General features: G+C 43.2%; 1 protein-coding gene and 1 long non-coding RNA gene across 5 annotated transcripts in view; both read right to left on the reverse strand.

Annotated features, from left to right (window-relative positions):
- Positions 1 to 64: 64 nt before the first annotated feature.
- On the reverse strand, positions 65 to 3,616 carry LOC148352526 (uncharacterized). Its single transcript, XR_015852692.1, has 2 exons — positions 3,096 to 3,616; positions 65 to 3,005 (listed from the first exon to the last, which is right to left on the reverse strand). It is a non-coding gene; the product is annotated as an uncharacterized LOC148352526 (long non-coding RNA).
- A 1,093-nt stretch (positions 3,617 to 4,709) lies between these two features.
- adarb1b (adenosine deaminase RNA specific B1b) overlaps positions 4,710 to 15,937 on the reverse strand; it is a 160,091-nt gene continuing 148,863 nt past the window's right edge. For all 4 annotated transcript variants that reach the window (XM_088352921.1, XM_088352919.1, XM_088352918.1 and 1 more), the window contains 4 exons: positions 14,322 to 14,490; positions 7,524 to 7,705; positions 7,214 to 7,392; positions 4,710 to 5,823 (listed from right to left, as the gene is read on the reverse strand). In XM_088352921.1, the coding sequence (XP_088209047.1) occupies positions 5,647 to 5,823; positions 7,214 to 7,392; positions 7,524 to 7,705; positions 14,322 to 14,490 (707 nt within the window). In that variant the 3' untranslated portion in view covers positions 4,710 to 5,646. The remainder of the gene's footprint in view (positions 5,824 to 7,213; positions 7,393 to 7,523; positions 7,706 to 14,321; positions 14,491 to 15,937) is intronic.

The raw sequence follows: 15,937 nt of genomic DNA on the forward strand, positions 1-15,937 counted from the left end.
CACCGGGGTCTCCTACATCCGCCGCTCGAATCCACATCCCAAGAAGCAGACTTGCAACACAAGCAAAAGTAAACTAAGAATCCTTTTATTCATTGTTCTATTTTTTTGGCCTCCTACACAAGTCCTTTCAAAAGTGAGTTTGTCATGCGAGGTGCAGCGTCGGTCGATACATGCAAGGTCGTACTGGAGAAGTTTGTTTGGAAGGGAAATGACCCATCCTTCCTAGAGACTTTACAAGTGGGGGCGGAAGGAGAATCCAGTTCAGTTCTTGCCGCCGTCGGTCTCCCGGACCCGTCTTCCCCGAGAGGGGGAGGGTTTCTTATGACATCATCGGTTGACATCTTCAGTGCAATTCAAAGAAGAAAATCTACAAGCAGGCAGTCCTTATTTACAAAAGTGTGTGCAAATGGGAGGGAGGGGGCGCTGTGCTAGAAATACAAGCCCCCCCAGCTGTGAAATGTCCTTCCCTTCGTCAACGTCACTAAAAAGACTTTGAAGGTAATATAAAAGTAACCTTTCAAAACACTCAGTCTTCCGAAAGATTGAAAACTGGGACGTCAGGCATGTACTGCACTGCAGCCTCTGTCATAAAATTACAAATGTTTGGCCTGCCAATCATGTTAATCACAGTATAAAATAAATTTTGCTCCCCATAAAAAAAAAAAAAAAAAAAAATATTCAACAAACCATGGCATTAACCCTTGACCACCTTCCCCTTCTGTAAGAATTATAGATAAGTAAGGTCTAAGCGCTGAGCAGCGTGCATGCTGTGTAGACTAGAAGAAAAAGGAATATGTCACGGTTGCCATGGCGCCCAATTGGCCCCGCCCGTGTGGCGCCAGCTGCGGCTCATTGACAGATTGGCTTTCTGTCTATTTAAGCTCAATGCTCTCTTCATTTGTCAGTCCGTCAACGAACCTCTGCCCCGCAAGATGTGGGTTCTGACTCGGTCCTGTCTTCCTGTTGGTATTTCCTGTCCGGTATTGTTCCCGTTTATTTGGTCCTGTTTAATATCGGTTTCGAGTTTCGTTCCCGTCTATTTTTGTCCTGTTTATTATTCTCTCCAGTTTTCGTTCCTGTCTAGTTGGTCTTGTTTAATTTCGATATCCTGTTTAATTATCAATCCTGTGCCCCGTCCTGTCTGGTATTGACCCCATCTGTCCGATATCAACTCGGGAAATTGGAATCGAATTCGTCGTTCTCTGGCTCCCTGTCTTTCCACGCCAGACCGCTGCCTAACGTACATGACTCCCTATTTCCTGTAAAATCAAAGGCTTGTGTGAGAACATCACGCATTTGGGTCCTGATCCTGTTCCGGTTCTTGACAGAACAGAAGACATGACGAGTGGATAATTAAAAAATAAAATGAATATATATACCAACATGAGAAAGGCCTAGCTTGACTTTTTATGCCCAAACTCGGTTCAGTCCCAAGATCTTACATCTCCCGAGAACTTGTGCCCACCCCATTCACGACACGCGACTCTAAATATAAAAAGGAAAGTTGACTGTGAGGGCCACCGCTTCCAAGTGGAGATTGGAGTATTTTTTTCACTGAAATCCCGAATTTCCGCATTTGCCGAGAGACTGGTTGTTTTCAAAGACTACATCGAGGGGCGCTGACAGACGGAACATGCGAACTGCAAAAAGCTAAGAAAAGGTGGAGAAAATGGAAGCACGGCAGCAGTTTTTCACCCTGCGAGTCCAATGAAAATTCTACAAAGGCGAGCTACGAGGCAAACCTTTGAGGGTGAATTTATGAAAGACTGTTCAAAGAATGCCAGGTCGAATAGTCGGCCCTCAGACGTATTCTGCTAACCAAGTCCAGCCTGCTTTCTGAAAAGTTCAGACCCCCCTATTTTAGGGGCTCTACTATAAAGCTCATAAAACCTCATTTCGCCAAAGTAAATATTTTCAACCGATTTTTGCACAAGATGCAAATACTCCCGAGTTTTACTGTTCTATTCCATTCCCCCAAAATGAGATACAAAGTCGTTTTAGTGACGTTTAAGTGAAAGGGGGGACATTTCAGGCAAGGGGTGCAATTTTCGGCACAACTGGGGCGATTCAATTGACATCACAGCAGACTAGGGGCCAGGGGGGGTATTGCATGTCACTTGGGTGCAGGATCCTAAATACTTTTTGAAGAAAAAAACACTTTTGTCCTTTTTTACATTCACTTCTGGAAAATTCCCAACCGAAGGGAAAGACAGGGACGCTACTCAGGACGGAATTGGTCCAAATCGTCTTGGGTGAAGTTTGCTTGTCACTGTTCTGTTGTTTAAAGCCCCAGTGTGTAATATTTGACCACTAGATGGCACTGTTGTCCAACGCTCATCAAAACCAGCACGGCAGACCAAACATGGTGTCGACTTCTAGGGTTGGATTCCACTAATACAAATACCCATTTCTCCACCTATGATTTATTAAAAACAATAATATTGGTACGATAATTCCTGTTTTTTGCGTAGTATTCAAATCAATGTTTATTTTTTTTAATGTACCACTAGAAGCCATAAAATATTACACACTGTCCCTTTAAAAAAAATATCCCAAACCGGAACACACGCAAAGGCCTGTGGGGATAGTAGGTAACACTGACACCTACAGGACAAAAGTGGAACAGCGAGACAGTGCCAAATTCAGCAACCATGTGACGGAATCCCGAGAGTGCCAAAAAGCAAGAAAACCCAATAACAGCTAATGATCTAGAATCTAGATTCTAGATGTTTATTTTCAAAATGTCATTTTTTTTAATGACATTGTCTTCACGTTTTGATATCTGTTCTTAAAATAATGTATTTTCATTTCCTTGGTTTGCTTACTTAACCCACACGCTGATGGACAGCAAGTCATAGAATTTAAAAACTCAAAAATGTTAAAATAAAATAAAGGACGGGAGCCTAGACCTTCATTTCAAACCTTAACTCTAGCCCAAACCGTATTTCAGAACGCTAATTGACAGCTTAAACCCAAGTTCCTAACCATAGCTCCTAGCCCTACACCTAACCCTAGCCCTAACCCAGTTTCATACTGTTTCATACTGTAACCCTAGATCAAACCCTAGTTCCTAACCCTAGCTCCTAGCCCTACACCTAGCCCAGTTTCAAACTGTAACCCTAGCTCTTAACCTATTTTGGAACCCTAAATTCAGTTTAGAAAACCTAATATGGAGATCAAACCATAGTTCCTAACCCTACACATAACCCTAGCCCAGTTTCAAACTGTAACCCTAGCTCTTAACCTATCTTGGAATCCTAAATTCAGTTTAGAAACTTAATATAGAGATCAAACCGTAGTTCCTAACCCTAGCTCCTAGCCCTACACCTAACCCTAGCTGTAACTCTAGCCCTAACCCAGTTTCAAACTGTAACCCTAGCTCTTAACCTATCTTGGAACCCTAAATTAAGTTTAGAAACCTAATATGGAGATCAAACCCTACTTCCTTTTCCTACACCTAACTGTAACCCTAGCTAGCCCTAACCCAGTTTCAAACTGTAACCCTAGCTCTTAACCTATTTTCGAACCCTAAATTCAGTTAAGAACCCTAATATGGAGATCAAACCCTAGTTCCTAGCCCTACACCTAACCCAGTTTCAAACTGTAACCCTAGCTCCTAGCCCTACACCTAACCCTAGCTGTAACTCTAGCCCTAACCCAGTTTCAAACTGTAACCCTAGCTCTTAACCTATCTTGGAACCCTAAATTAAGTTTAGAAACCTAATATGGAGATCAAACCCTACTTCCTTTTCCTACACCTAACTGTAACCCTAGCTAGCCCTAACCCAGTTTCAAACTGTAACCCTAGCTCTTAACCTATTTTCGAACCCTAAATTCAGTTAAGAACCCTAATATGGAGATCAAACCCTAGTTCCTAGCCCTACACCTAACCCAGTTTCAAACTGTAACCCTAGCTCCTAGCCCTACACCTACCCCTAACCCAGTTTCAAACTGTAACCCTAGCTCTTAACCTATCTTGGAACCCTAAATTCAGTTTAGAAACCTAATATGGAGATCAAACCCTAGTTCCTCTTCCTACACCTAACTGTAACCCTAGCTAGCCCTAACCCAGTTTCAAACTGTAACCCTAGCTCTTAACCTATTTTCGAACCCTAAATTCAGTTAAGAACCCTAATATGGAGATCAAACCCTAGTTCCTAGCCCTACACCTAACCCAGTTTCAAACTGTAACCCTAGCTCCTAGCCCTACACCTACCCCTAACCCAGTTTCAAACTGTAACCCTAGCTCTTAACCTATTTTGGAACCCTAAATTCAGTTAAGAACCCTAATATGGAGGTCAAACCCTAGTTCCTAACCCTAGCCCCAACCCTATTCAGAAACCTAAGTTGAGTTAAACACCATTATAAGGAGCCTAAACCTCCGTTTCCAACCCTATCCCCAATTTTGGAACCGTAAAATAAGTTTAAAACCCTTGTTTGAACACCTAACCTGAGAAACAGGCAACAATTTCAAGCATTTACAATGGCTTTACCTAAAATTCAAGCAGTTTTCAAACCTTGGAAATACAGCATTCAAGCATTTTCAAGATTATGAACTCGGGTTAGTAATCGATGACCGCTGTCAATCAAAGTGGGCGGGGCTACGCGTGGTAAAAAGTTTCTATTTCTTGCATTTTGGCCTTCTCGGGCTTCCGTACAATCCGACGGCCGTTTAACACACAGACATTTTCAATGGAAAACCAACAGGATCCTTTGGAAAAGTGACATTTCAAAACAAGGCTAGCAACAACTAGCATACGATAAATACAACAACACTATTATCGGCCGTTTTGCATAGTGAGTACGTTGGAAATACATTTCACTGACTTTTATACTGAAAAATATCTGCCGCCGTTTTTTTTCTTCTTTTCTAAAGAAATATCTGCATCCGTTTTTCGCCCGTCCCTCCGATAAAACGGGAAAAAAAAAATCCAGTCTCTTTTTTTTGTTCGCGTCGTCCGGAAACTAAAAGAAAAAGCGAGCACTCCCGACAACGTAGAAAATGGAAAGCTGCCTATGGAGGATTTTGCTGGCATTCACTCACAAACACAATTCTCTTTCTTTCTTGTTCTTTTTCTTTCCTTTCATGTTCTTTTTCTTTCTTTCATTTCTTGGCTCCCGACGGACGAAATGACGTCCCCGACCGTCGTTCAAACTCTGCGCACGAGCACTACGAGAAGGAATGTACAAAGTACATGTGAACGGGCAAAATATTTCAAAATAAGAGTCGTAAAAAAACACAATCCCCCCCCCCACCTAAAAGGTTTTCTAACATCTACTAGACTTCCATTTTTTTTTCCTTTTTCTTTATAGCACGTGGAGCCAAATCATCCAATCCGGAGGCTAATGTAGCTACATGCATGACCCCGACAAAATAAAAAAAAAACATACAACGGAAACATCGATTCCAGTTTTAGTACATGGGGAAGCCCACAGTTTGTTAACGATTTCAAAATAAAAGCACACGATCTTTTAATGAGGTGAGTCCGGCAAAGAGTGACCCTGATGAGATGGGGTTGTTTTTTTGTTTTTTGTTTTTAAAACCGAAGGAACTATGCACATTTATTTCCACGAGTTAACAGCCGAAAGTGCGTGCAAGGAGGGGGAGATGGTTCGGGGTCAGGATCCCAGAGTGCGCCGGGGCCCTCAGGAGCTGAGGGTAAACTGGTCTTGCTCGATGGGTTTTTTCACCCAGGCGCCGAGGCCGGCCTTGTGGAAGGCTTTGATGAGGGCCAGTTTGGCAGAGTGGTACTCGGCGGCCGCTTGCTTGGCGTCGTGGTAGGAGGGCGGCTTGGGCACCTTGATCCGGAGCACCGAAGACAGCTGGGGAGGGACGCGGACAAGCGAGACGACAAATGTCACAAACTGGCTCGTTTATTTAAAAAATGGGCATTTTTACAAAAATAAAATTTTATCAGTATTTATCCATCCCCTTCTGCTGGTTCAGAGTGTGTTATTAAGGCAGCTCCCTAGCCACTTCATCCAGCTAATAAAGACAGGTTCTAAAGAAATTCCCAGGCCAGCCTGGAGACATTGTCTTTCCAGTGTGTACTAGGTCAGACCTGGGGCCTTCTTCCAGTGGGATATGCCCAGAACACCTCTTTAGCCTAAAGCCACATCATTCAGCCCATACCACGGAAACCCGATAGTTTACGAGACCAACCTAGAAATGTAGACTTCAAGCGTATGTTGGGTCATACCTGGGGTCCTGTGCCGGGAACGCCTCCTGAGGAAGGCAGGCTTACCATATGCCCGAGCCAACTCATCTACTCAACACAGCTAAGGTGGAAAGCTCAATCACCTGGGAGGGACTCAGTGTAGAGCCGGTGCTACTTCACATTGAGAAGAACTAGTTGAGGTGGCTAAAGCAACTGGTAAGGAGTACCTTCCTTAAGAGGTGTTCTGGGGATGCCCGCTGGCAGGAGGACCCATAACGACTCATAACAGGCTGGTGAGATTATGACTTAACTGTGTGGTCTTTTCATAGCCACTGTGTGCTAATTGTGTTAAAAGGAACCAGTTGGGGTTGCTCAGGCATCTGGTAAGGATGACTCACAAATGCCTCCTTTGAGAGGTGTTACGGGTATGTCCCACCTGCATGGGTCCCAGGGATGAATCAGGACACACTGGAGAGACTATGTCCCTGCTGTGTAGTGTTTTAATAGCCACTGTGTGTTAATTGTAATGAGAGGAGCCAGTTGAGGTGGCTCAGTCATCTGGGACGGATGACACCTGGATGCATCCCTTATGTGTTGAAGTGTTCTGGGCATTTTCCACTGGTAGGAGACCCCAGTGTCAACCCAGAGCATGCTGGAGAGATTGTTTGTAAACTGAGGTGATAACACCTCAGGATTCTGTTGGATGAGCTGGACGAAGTGGTTGGGGGACAAGGGAAGTGTTCTGGACAAACTTCACTGTCAGAAAGCCCAGAAAGGTTTGGGACACGCTTGAGGAAATGACTTCCCTGTGCTGACCTGTCGGATGGCCTAGATGAAGCGGCCGGGGACAAAGATGTCTTACCGACTGAAGCGGCTGTACCCCCATTTTACTCCGGATAAGCAGAAGCGAATGGATGGAAGTTTTGCTTGAGTATCAGTAATGTAATCTTTCAAAATATTGGATCAAAGCTCTTAAATTGTGTGTCACCCATTTCAACATTTTAAAAGATAGAACTGAATATTTACGAATGATTTCAAGGAGGAGGCGGAATTACCTTGGAGTGCAGTCGCACCCACCGGCTGTAGAGGGCGTGCTTGCAGAGGCGCGAGGCCCGTCCCATATCGTCCTTGCCGGTGGTGGCGTTGATCACCTCCAGACCTTGGTCTCCTACCGTCCAGTTCACGCTGAAGTTGGGCGCTTTGCCCGGCTGCCTGGCTTCCGCGTTGCTTATTCCTACCAAAACAAACAAAAGCGTTCTTCAATTATTTACGGCAAAATGTCCAGCCGATGAAAACCCGGGAGGTAAATGCCAACTTTGGGGGAGCGGCGCCCGTCTAAATAATCAAAGGTGAACGGTTCCTCACCGCTGAGCAGAGGCCTGTTGAGAGTAAACTGCTGAGGGAGATCCTCGATGTCGGCGATACGCTGGTACATGGCCCTGGAGAGGTGGTCGGCGTGGTAGAGGCTGCCCAGGATGATGCTGGAGAAGTAGATGGGCTCCGTGAAGTAGCTCATCAGCGAGCCTTGGATGCCCACCACGTTCCACCTGAAACATACGGGGGAAAGCTCTCAGGCGGGAAGACCGGCAACTGGGATAACATCACACCTGTCGCGCTCCAGGGCCCCAAGCCCTTAGAAACCGTCGTATTTTCCCTTACAAAATATAAAATAATATTACACCATATTTTTTTTTCCAAACGTGTTTATATATGTAGTTTCACATGTTATATTGTACATGTGTTTCGTTATATCATATATGTATTGTTCATTATCATTTTGTTGTGAGATCCTGAGTTGCTCGACATGAATGAGGTTTATTATAATGAAGTCGCTTGGACGTTCACTGTAGAAGGAAAAAAATACATGCAAATAGAATTAAGTAGAATAATACATTTTCTTATTTTCCTTTTATACTTCCTTTTTTTTCTTAACTTCTTTATACAACATCATAATTCGTAATATAATCAAAGCAAGTGAGCCGTTGGAGAGCCGGCTCTCTTGAATGAGTTGAGCCGAAAAAGCCGGCTCTCTAAAAAGAGACGGACTTCCTTCACTACTCAACTACCACATGAAATCCGATGTTTTTTAAGACCACGTGTATTTCAAATTTACTCAATCAACCTCTGATTGGAATGATGCATGATGGGAAACCCCCCAGGCGGTGTTGTAGAAAATAAACTTGCATTTGTAGAATAGGTTTGCATACATTTTTAAAGAAATGTAGAAAGACTTGCTTACAGTTGGGAGAAATGTTGTTTACATCTCGGGAAGGTCTCGGCGGACGAATTATTATAAACAATCCTCCTTAAGGGAGGACAAGAGATAACGGCAAAGGGCAAGGTGACATAAACTGGCATAAACTTAAAAACACTTCCAAAAAAGGACGGAACTCTGGGTATGTACGCCTTCAGGCGTGAAAAGGGACGGGGCCAAACCGGGTACACGTGCTATGTTGAAAACTATAAAGATCCACGCATATCTGTGATTCGCTGAGTCTCTTGTTGAAATTGTGTATCAATAAAAAAGAATTCCCTCTCACGTCATTTTGATTCCTGCATTCTTTGAACACGTATGAGACGCTTCAACAAATTGGTCTTATCTTCAACAACGGCCGACGCATGCGCACAGTAGCATCAAACCGCTCGCTTTGTTTGCAACAAAAAAAAACGATACAGAGATAGAGGCTTCCGCGGCGAACTCGTTTGACTTGATTGATTTGCCGTTTCACTGTCACATCACTCCTGGCATCCTTCACTTGAATGTGACATTCTAATTTGATTCTTCCATCCGAACAATAAAAGTGATGGTGATGGTCGCAGTTCAAATGTTTTTTGGGGTTGAAATCCTCTTCTTCTGAAGCCAGTCCTTCTGGACAGCCCTGTACAGGACTGGGTCACCATTTGAACCATGAGGGACCAGCTCTCTTGCACTTGGGTTTCAAATTTTGATTTGGACCTTCGAGCCGGATGGTGAAATGGGCAGTGCTGGTTTGGATGTATTTTTCTTTTAGAAAGTCTTCTTATCTTTGAGGCCAGAGACTGTGGATCGCTCCAGACTGGTCCCAGTCATCATCTGAACCTGAAAAAAAAATCTCTCCAGCACTTTGGTTTGATTTAGTCCCTGAGTCCAGTATTTCTAGACATGTCCGAGTCACCATCAAAACCAGGACAGACACTCTTCTAAGGTCCCTAGTTTACCTTGGACAGGTCCCGGTCACCATCCGAACCAGGAGAAACAATCTCTCTTATACGTCTGTCTTGCATTTAAATTTAGTCCTTTGAGCCAGTGCTGGGTGCAGTTAGGCAGTTTTTCTTGAAAACCCTGTTGTCCTGAGGCCAGTAACCGTAGTTTGCCCTAGATTGGTCCTGCTTACCACCTTAACCCGGAGAAACCATCTCTCCAGCATTTGGATTTGACATTACGATCTGGTCCTTCGAGCCGGATGGTGAAAGGGTCAGTGTTGGTGGTCGTTCAGCAGTTCTATTTAATTTTGGGTGGGAAAGCCTTACTCTCCTAAGTCCAGTTTCCCTAGACAAGTCCGAGTCACCCTCAAAACCAGGAGACGCTACACACTTCCACAGGACTGATTTATTTATTGTATGAACCACGACACCCAGACAATTTATTAAGACACGTAAGATAAACGGGTGTCTAATGCCACAGGCTTAGGCCGCAATCCTTCTGAGGGATCCAATTTCTTGCCGCCTAAACTCTCTTGTACTTCTTTGCTGTATCATTAGCTGTCGCTCCCTCCTCATTTTCCCATTGACATGCTCAGTGGAGCGTCGCACTCCCACCCTCGCACTCCCACCACACTTCCACCGAGGAGACTCAAACGTGTGCCGGAGAGCAAAGGAAAAATAATAAAAAGGATAGGCGGTTGCGTGGGGTTAAGAACAAAGCTCTGTCCTCTCTATTTATTTTTTATTTTTTAATTGTAATAACTTATTTTAGTGCGACAATGGACAGAAAACATACAAAGAGGTCTAAAAGGGGAGTAAAATGCTTACTGTACTTGAGTTTAAACTATAAGTAAGGATTTTCTGTTTGCTACTTTCCAGGCAGTAGCGTCAAAGCACACGGTCGGATGATTAAGCCAGTGGGGACGAGAAATAAGTAAATAGAGGACTAATAATAAGAATTAGAATTGTCTAAAAAAAATAAATAAATAAAGGCAGCGAGAGAGAAGCCCGGCCTGACGCAACCCTAAGTAATGATTGAGATTTCAGGCATTTTAGAATCAGCAGTGTCTGAAATAACGTCTGGACGCCCGGGGCTTTTACAACTTTTTCAAGGGGGAAAAAAAAAGCAAAAGATTTCTTTTCAACTCAAACGTTTGCTTTATTCCGATTTCGAAATATTCCTTCAGTTTGTAAATTTCGGAATTTGGGTTTGTTTGGCAATTTGCATACTCGGCAGCCAATCAGAAGCCTGCATCGAATAACTTCCGGACTTTCCCGAGCCTTGTAAGGTCGTGCAATTGCATATCATTTTTGTCAGGGATAGACATTATTAAAACTATTTAGTGGCTATATTTGCACAGATAAAATACATGTATATAGTTTAATTCGACATGATGGTGGGAGTAAAAAACTCACGCCCTACTTGGCTGAGGTCCCGAACAGAGAGAGGGAGTGGTTTATTAACGACAGAGGAATCAGTACAGACAAGAAAACGATTTCAAAATAAAAGAATACAAGATTGATAAAAGTACAAGAGATATTATTACACTCATTGTTGAAACGTTACTATATGTGTGTGTTTGTATGAGAAACATTGTTTTTATATTTAGTAATATAAAAACAAGCTAATTACCTTGAGACAGAAAATCAAGAGATTTACATTGAAAACCTGACATTTTCCAAAAGTAGATGCAGAGAACTCAAGAAAAGTAGAGAAGTGGTTAGGAATCGAGCAAAATCCTCAGCCCCAGAAGAAAGATTCAAAAGAAGGTAACAAAATCGATGACGCTACAAAACGTAAACGTACATTAAGAGCATCGTGGAAAGGAGTTCAGAGTTGTCTGCCCTGCTGTCCGCTAACTTTTTCGTCTGGTAACTTTTTGTCGTGAGTTTCAGACACTGCTATAAGGAAGGATTTTCTATTTGCTACTCTCCAGGCAGCAGCGTCAAAGCACACGGTCAGATAATTAAACTAGTTGGGACGAGAAGTAAATAGAGGACTAATAATAAGAATTAGAATTGGAAAAAAAAGGAAGCGAGAGAGAAGCCCAGCCTGACGCAAACCCCAAGTAATGGTTTTAGTATCGGGCTCATGCTTAAGATCCTACCTTCAGTGGGGACACGAATTGGCTGAAACTGAACAAAAATGAAAGCAAAGAAATGCAGGATAACTTTGGAGACAAATTGGCTTCAACTGAACTAAACAACAAAGTAGGACGATTCAAGAAATATTCCGACACGTGGACTGAACAACAAGAGTGTCCGGAGCCACACTCGCCGAGTAACTGCACAAAACATGAAAATCAGAGCGACAAAAACGTCCCACTCGCAATCCATCGCTCCTTATTAACTCTCCTGTTGTTTCCTCGCCATTATCCCCAAGTCGCAAAGCCATTTTGCCCTCTACTGACTTAGATCATTCCACTTTTGACAGAAAAAGGGAAATCGATAGTACCGACAAGCCGAGAGAGTAACAGCCGGGCGCTAACGGGGCAGCTAACGCGAGAGACGCGTCCTTCATCTAGCGTCCAATCATTCGGTGCACTCAGGCAAAGTATTAGCGTCCCGGACGGCCCGCCACAGAGTTATGGACTACCTTTATGGTTTGCGCGTCACTCGCTCGCCTTCGACTAAGACGGCGTGATGGGTTGAGGGGCTTTCGGGGGTTTAAGGACAGGTCGGTCCATCAGGACCCCGTGGAGGAAATGACGGGAGGATTTACGGGCAGGGGCCGGGACACAAATCCTACCTGCAAGGACTGACTTGATGGGGTGAGGAAATGTAACAGGCGGGGAAAGAAGGACCGATGTCCCGCCAAGACCATCCATCCATTATCTGTACCGCTTATCCTCAGTAGGGTTGCGGGGGTGCTGGAGCCCATCCCAGCTATCTCCGGGCAGTGGGCAGGGGACACCCTGGACTGGTTGCCAGCCAGTCGCAGGGCACATAGAGACAGACAACACACTCGCTCATTCACTCCTAGGGACAATCTGGACCGGCCAATCCACCTGAAATGCATGTTTTTGGAATGTGGGAGGAAACCGGAGTGTCCGGAGGAAACCCACGCAAGCACGGGGAGAACATACTAACTCCGCACAGGAAGTCTGGTAGCTGGATTTGAACCCATGACCTCAGAACTGTGCCGCACACGCGCTAACCACTGCTCCACCGTGCTTCCCCCGCCAAGACCATTGGGTTTTACATTTCCACATAAAAGAAACAAATCTATTGATAATCTCAGCACATGTTTGTTGTTTTATATCCTTTCTCATTTTACAAAATTTTTAACTTATTATAATTAAGAAAAAAATATGTGACATCTTTTTTTTAATTAAAGAAATTACTTACATTTTAGGAAATATAGTACAATTATATATATATACAGTGAAGAAAAAAAGTATTTGAACACCCTGGTATTTTTCTATTCCCCCCACTTAGAAATCATGGGAGGGTATGAAATTTTCATGGTAGGTGCATGACCACTGTGTGAGATAAACTAAAAAGAAAAATCCAGAAATCACAATGTACGATTTTATTTAACAATTTTTTGTGTGACATTGCTGCAAATAAGTATTTGAACACCTGAGAAAATGAATGTTAATATTTGCTACAGTAGCCTTTGTTTGCTATTACAGAGGTCATAGGTGCATGTCCACTGTGAGAGAGATAAACTAAAAAGAAAAATCCAGAAATCACAATGCATGATTTTTAACGATTTATTTGTGTGTTGCAACTGCAAATAAGTATTTGAACACTTGAGAAATGAATGTTGCTACAGTAGCCTTTGTTTGCTATTACAAAGGTCAAACTTTTCCTGTACTCTTATTTTCTTCACTGTATATAATTTAATATTGTTATTTGGAAAATGTGGGGTCTAAAAGGCAGACCACTGATGTGTAGGGAGCTATAAATTGGCTAACGGTAGAAAACTATCAGGCAAAAGACCAGCTGCAGACGGGGAGAGTAGCAGAGAGGACAAGCAACTCGCTTGTCCACACTCACTTACTCACTCTGTGTCACCCCCTGTCTGCCTCTGTGTTTTATTGAAATCTCAAGACATGGAAAAGTACTGGTATGTTAAGACAAAAGACTACCCCCCTTGAAAAGTACCAACACCTTTAAACAAAGACAGGAAGACTAAGAGACGGCCAAAAGGAACATCAACTGATTAGAGATACACACCTTGAGCAAATACGTTTAAGCCTACTTTACAGTAAAACATAAAATGTAGTTAACGTTTTGGTAAATGAGCAAGATTGTATTTTATCATTTTATGTATTTATTGAATTAGATTATTTAATCATTCATTGAACTAGACTTTTAACTACCAGCTTATTTCATCATCTAGCAGTGTAGTTTCCTGTTATAGAAACCACACCGAAAATTGATGACAAAAAAACTGAATTGGGCAAATTTTTCCCCCAATGATGCAAGATTTCATTTTCTTCCTTTTGCAGTGGATGTATCTTGTTGTCATGGTAACCATTTTTATTCCTCGGCCATCAAGATAACCATAAGAAATCCTCACTTCACAATATAACCCAAGTTGAGATGTCCTATTCATAGAGAGAATTTGAAAGGGCTTCACTGTTTGGGGGGGAAACCCAATTGCTGTTATCCAGACCTGTATTTCGATGTGATTTTCAATTTGAAAAGAAAAGTGCTTTTTCTTTGCTAGTTTAATTTTTGTGAGTACTTAAGTCTAGTGAAATGATTGAAACTTAAGTAAACAGCGCCCTCTAGGAGGGAGATCTGATTGGGTTGCTTGCAAACTTCGCCTAGTGCCGCTAAAACTTCCCTCTGATTGGCCGGCGCCGTTAAAACTCAAACTGTTCCAATTCCGGTTGGCCAAATACTCCATTACTCAAGTAACAAAAGGGAACAATAAATCCTTGAAAAACCACAGTGTCTTGCGATTACAGAATGTCAAATGGCATTATCGATGAATAAGGAAACGTATACAAGATAAGATCATCTGACCTGGCGATCTTGTCACTGCAGGACATGGTGAGGAGCCTCTCTCCCTGCAGGACCCCGTCCCAGGTCTGGATGGTGTTGCTGGTCCTGACGGGGATGGTGCCCTCGCCAGACTCGATCTTGGTCCGGAGCTGACCTCTCGCTTTACGATTGGGGTGCCGGTCTCCTTGGTCTGAAGGCAGGAAAATGCGAGAAGGAGACTTTAAATACGTGACACTCTCATTTATTGAGACTTAGTCCTTAGAGCCAGGAGAATCAATTACAGTAGAGCCCAGGGTTGTCCCATCGAAATTACAATACTGGTCTGAAAAATCGCAATTAGTTTTTTTTATCCCCCAAAATCATGTATATCTAAACAAGTCAATTCAAGTCATGTTTATTTGTGACGCCCTTAATCACAAAAAGTCTCAAAGGGCTTTGCAAACCACAGACTATTATGACACCATCCCCTGATCTAAAACCTACATGAGGGCAAAGGAAAACTCAAAAACCTCAAGTCAAGTCATGTTTATTTGTGACGCCCTTAATCACAAGGAGTCTCAAAGGGCTGCACGGACCACAGACTTTTATGACACTGTCCCCTGATCTAAAACCTACATGAGGGCAAGGGAAAACTCCAAAACCTCAAGTCATGTTTATTTGTGACACCCTTAATCACAAGGATTCTCAAAGGGCTGCACAGACCACAGATTATTGCAAACTACAGACTATTATTCCACCATCCCCTGATCTAAAACCTACATGAGGGCACGGAAAAACTCAAAAACCTCAAGTCATGTTAATATGCGACACCCTTAATCACAAGGAGTCTCAAAGGGCTGCACAGACCACAGATTATTGCAAACCACAGACTATTATTGCACCATCCCCGGATCTAAAACCTACATGAGGGCACGGAAAAACTTAGAGGGTTAAACAGGACACAACCGAATGTTTGATCTTACATTACACAGTCCAGCGTTTTTCCGAATTGCTCAGTCCACAATTTAGTTGATTTATAGAATAGAAGTGTGTTTTAAACCTAGATTTAATCAGTCCCACTGAGGTTGCAGATCCAATCTCAGGGGGCGGAGCGTTCCTTAGCACTGGGGCCCAAATGGAGAACACACCCTAACAAGAAGCCTAATCCTTTGTTTCTAACTCTACCCCCGATCCTTTTTTGGAACCATAAAATAAGTTTAAATCCCTTATTTGAAAACCTAAGAAACAATTTCAAGCATTTACAAGCACTTCATTTAAAACTCAAGCACTGTTTCAAACCTTGAAAACACAACATTGAAATACGAGCATTTTTAAGGATTTCCAGCGCCCGTACGAACCCTGTCCTTAGTACATCCAGGAAATGATTACGAAACGGCGGCAGTCGGTCGAGGATGGTGGCAAAATTGACAAGCAATTAGGAAAACATCCGCACGCCCTAAAAAGGGACTCGAACGATCACGTCTGGATGATTGACAACTCCGCCTTCACCATGTCAGTTTGGCAGCGAAAGGACAGACATTCGCTCCATGTTTTTTTTGCGATATCGTCTATTGACGGGCTAATCGAATGTGGTTTTGCCCAGAGAAAAATACACGGGGTTAATCTGCGGACCGCTGCGGAGAAAAGACGACGACTGA

This window comes from Urocampus carinirostris, chromosome 14 (assembly GCF_059441175.1).
Source record: "Urocampus carinirostris isolate Australia breed hairy pipefish chromosome 14, RoL_Ucar_1.0, whole genome shotgun sequence".
In the NCBI taxonomy this organism is placed as follows: domain Eukaryota; kingdom Metazoa; phylum Chordata; class Actinopteri; order Syngnathiformes; family Syngnathidae; genus Urocampus; species Urocampus carinirostris.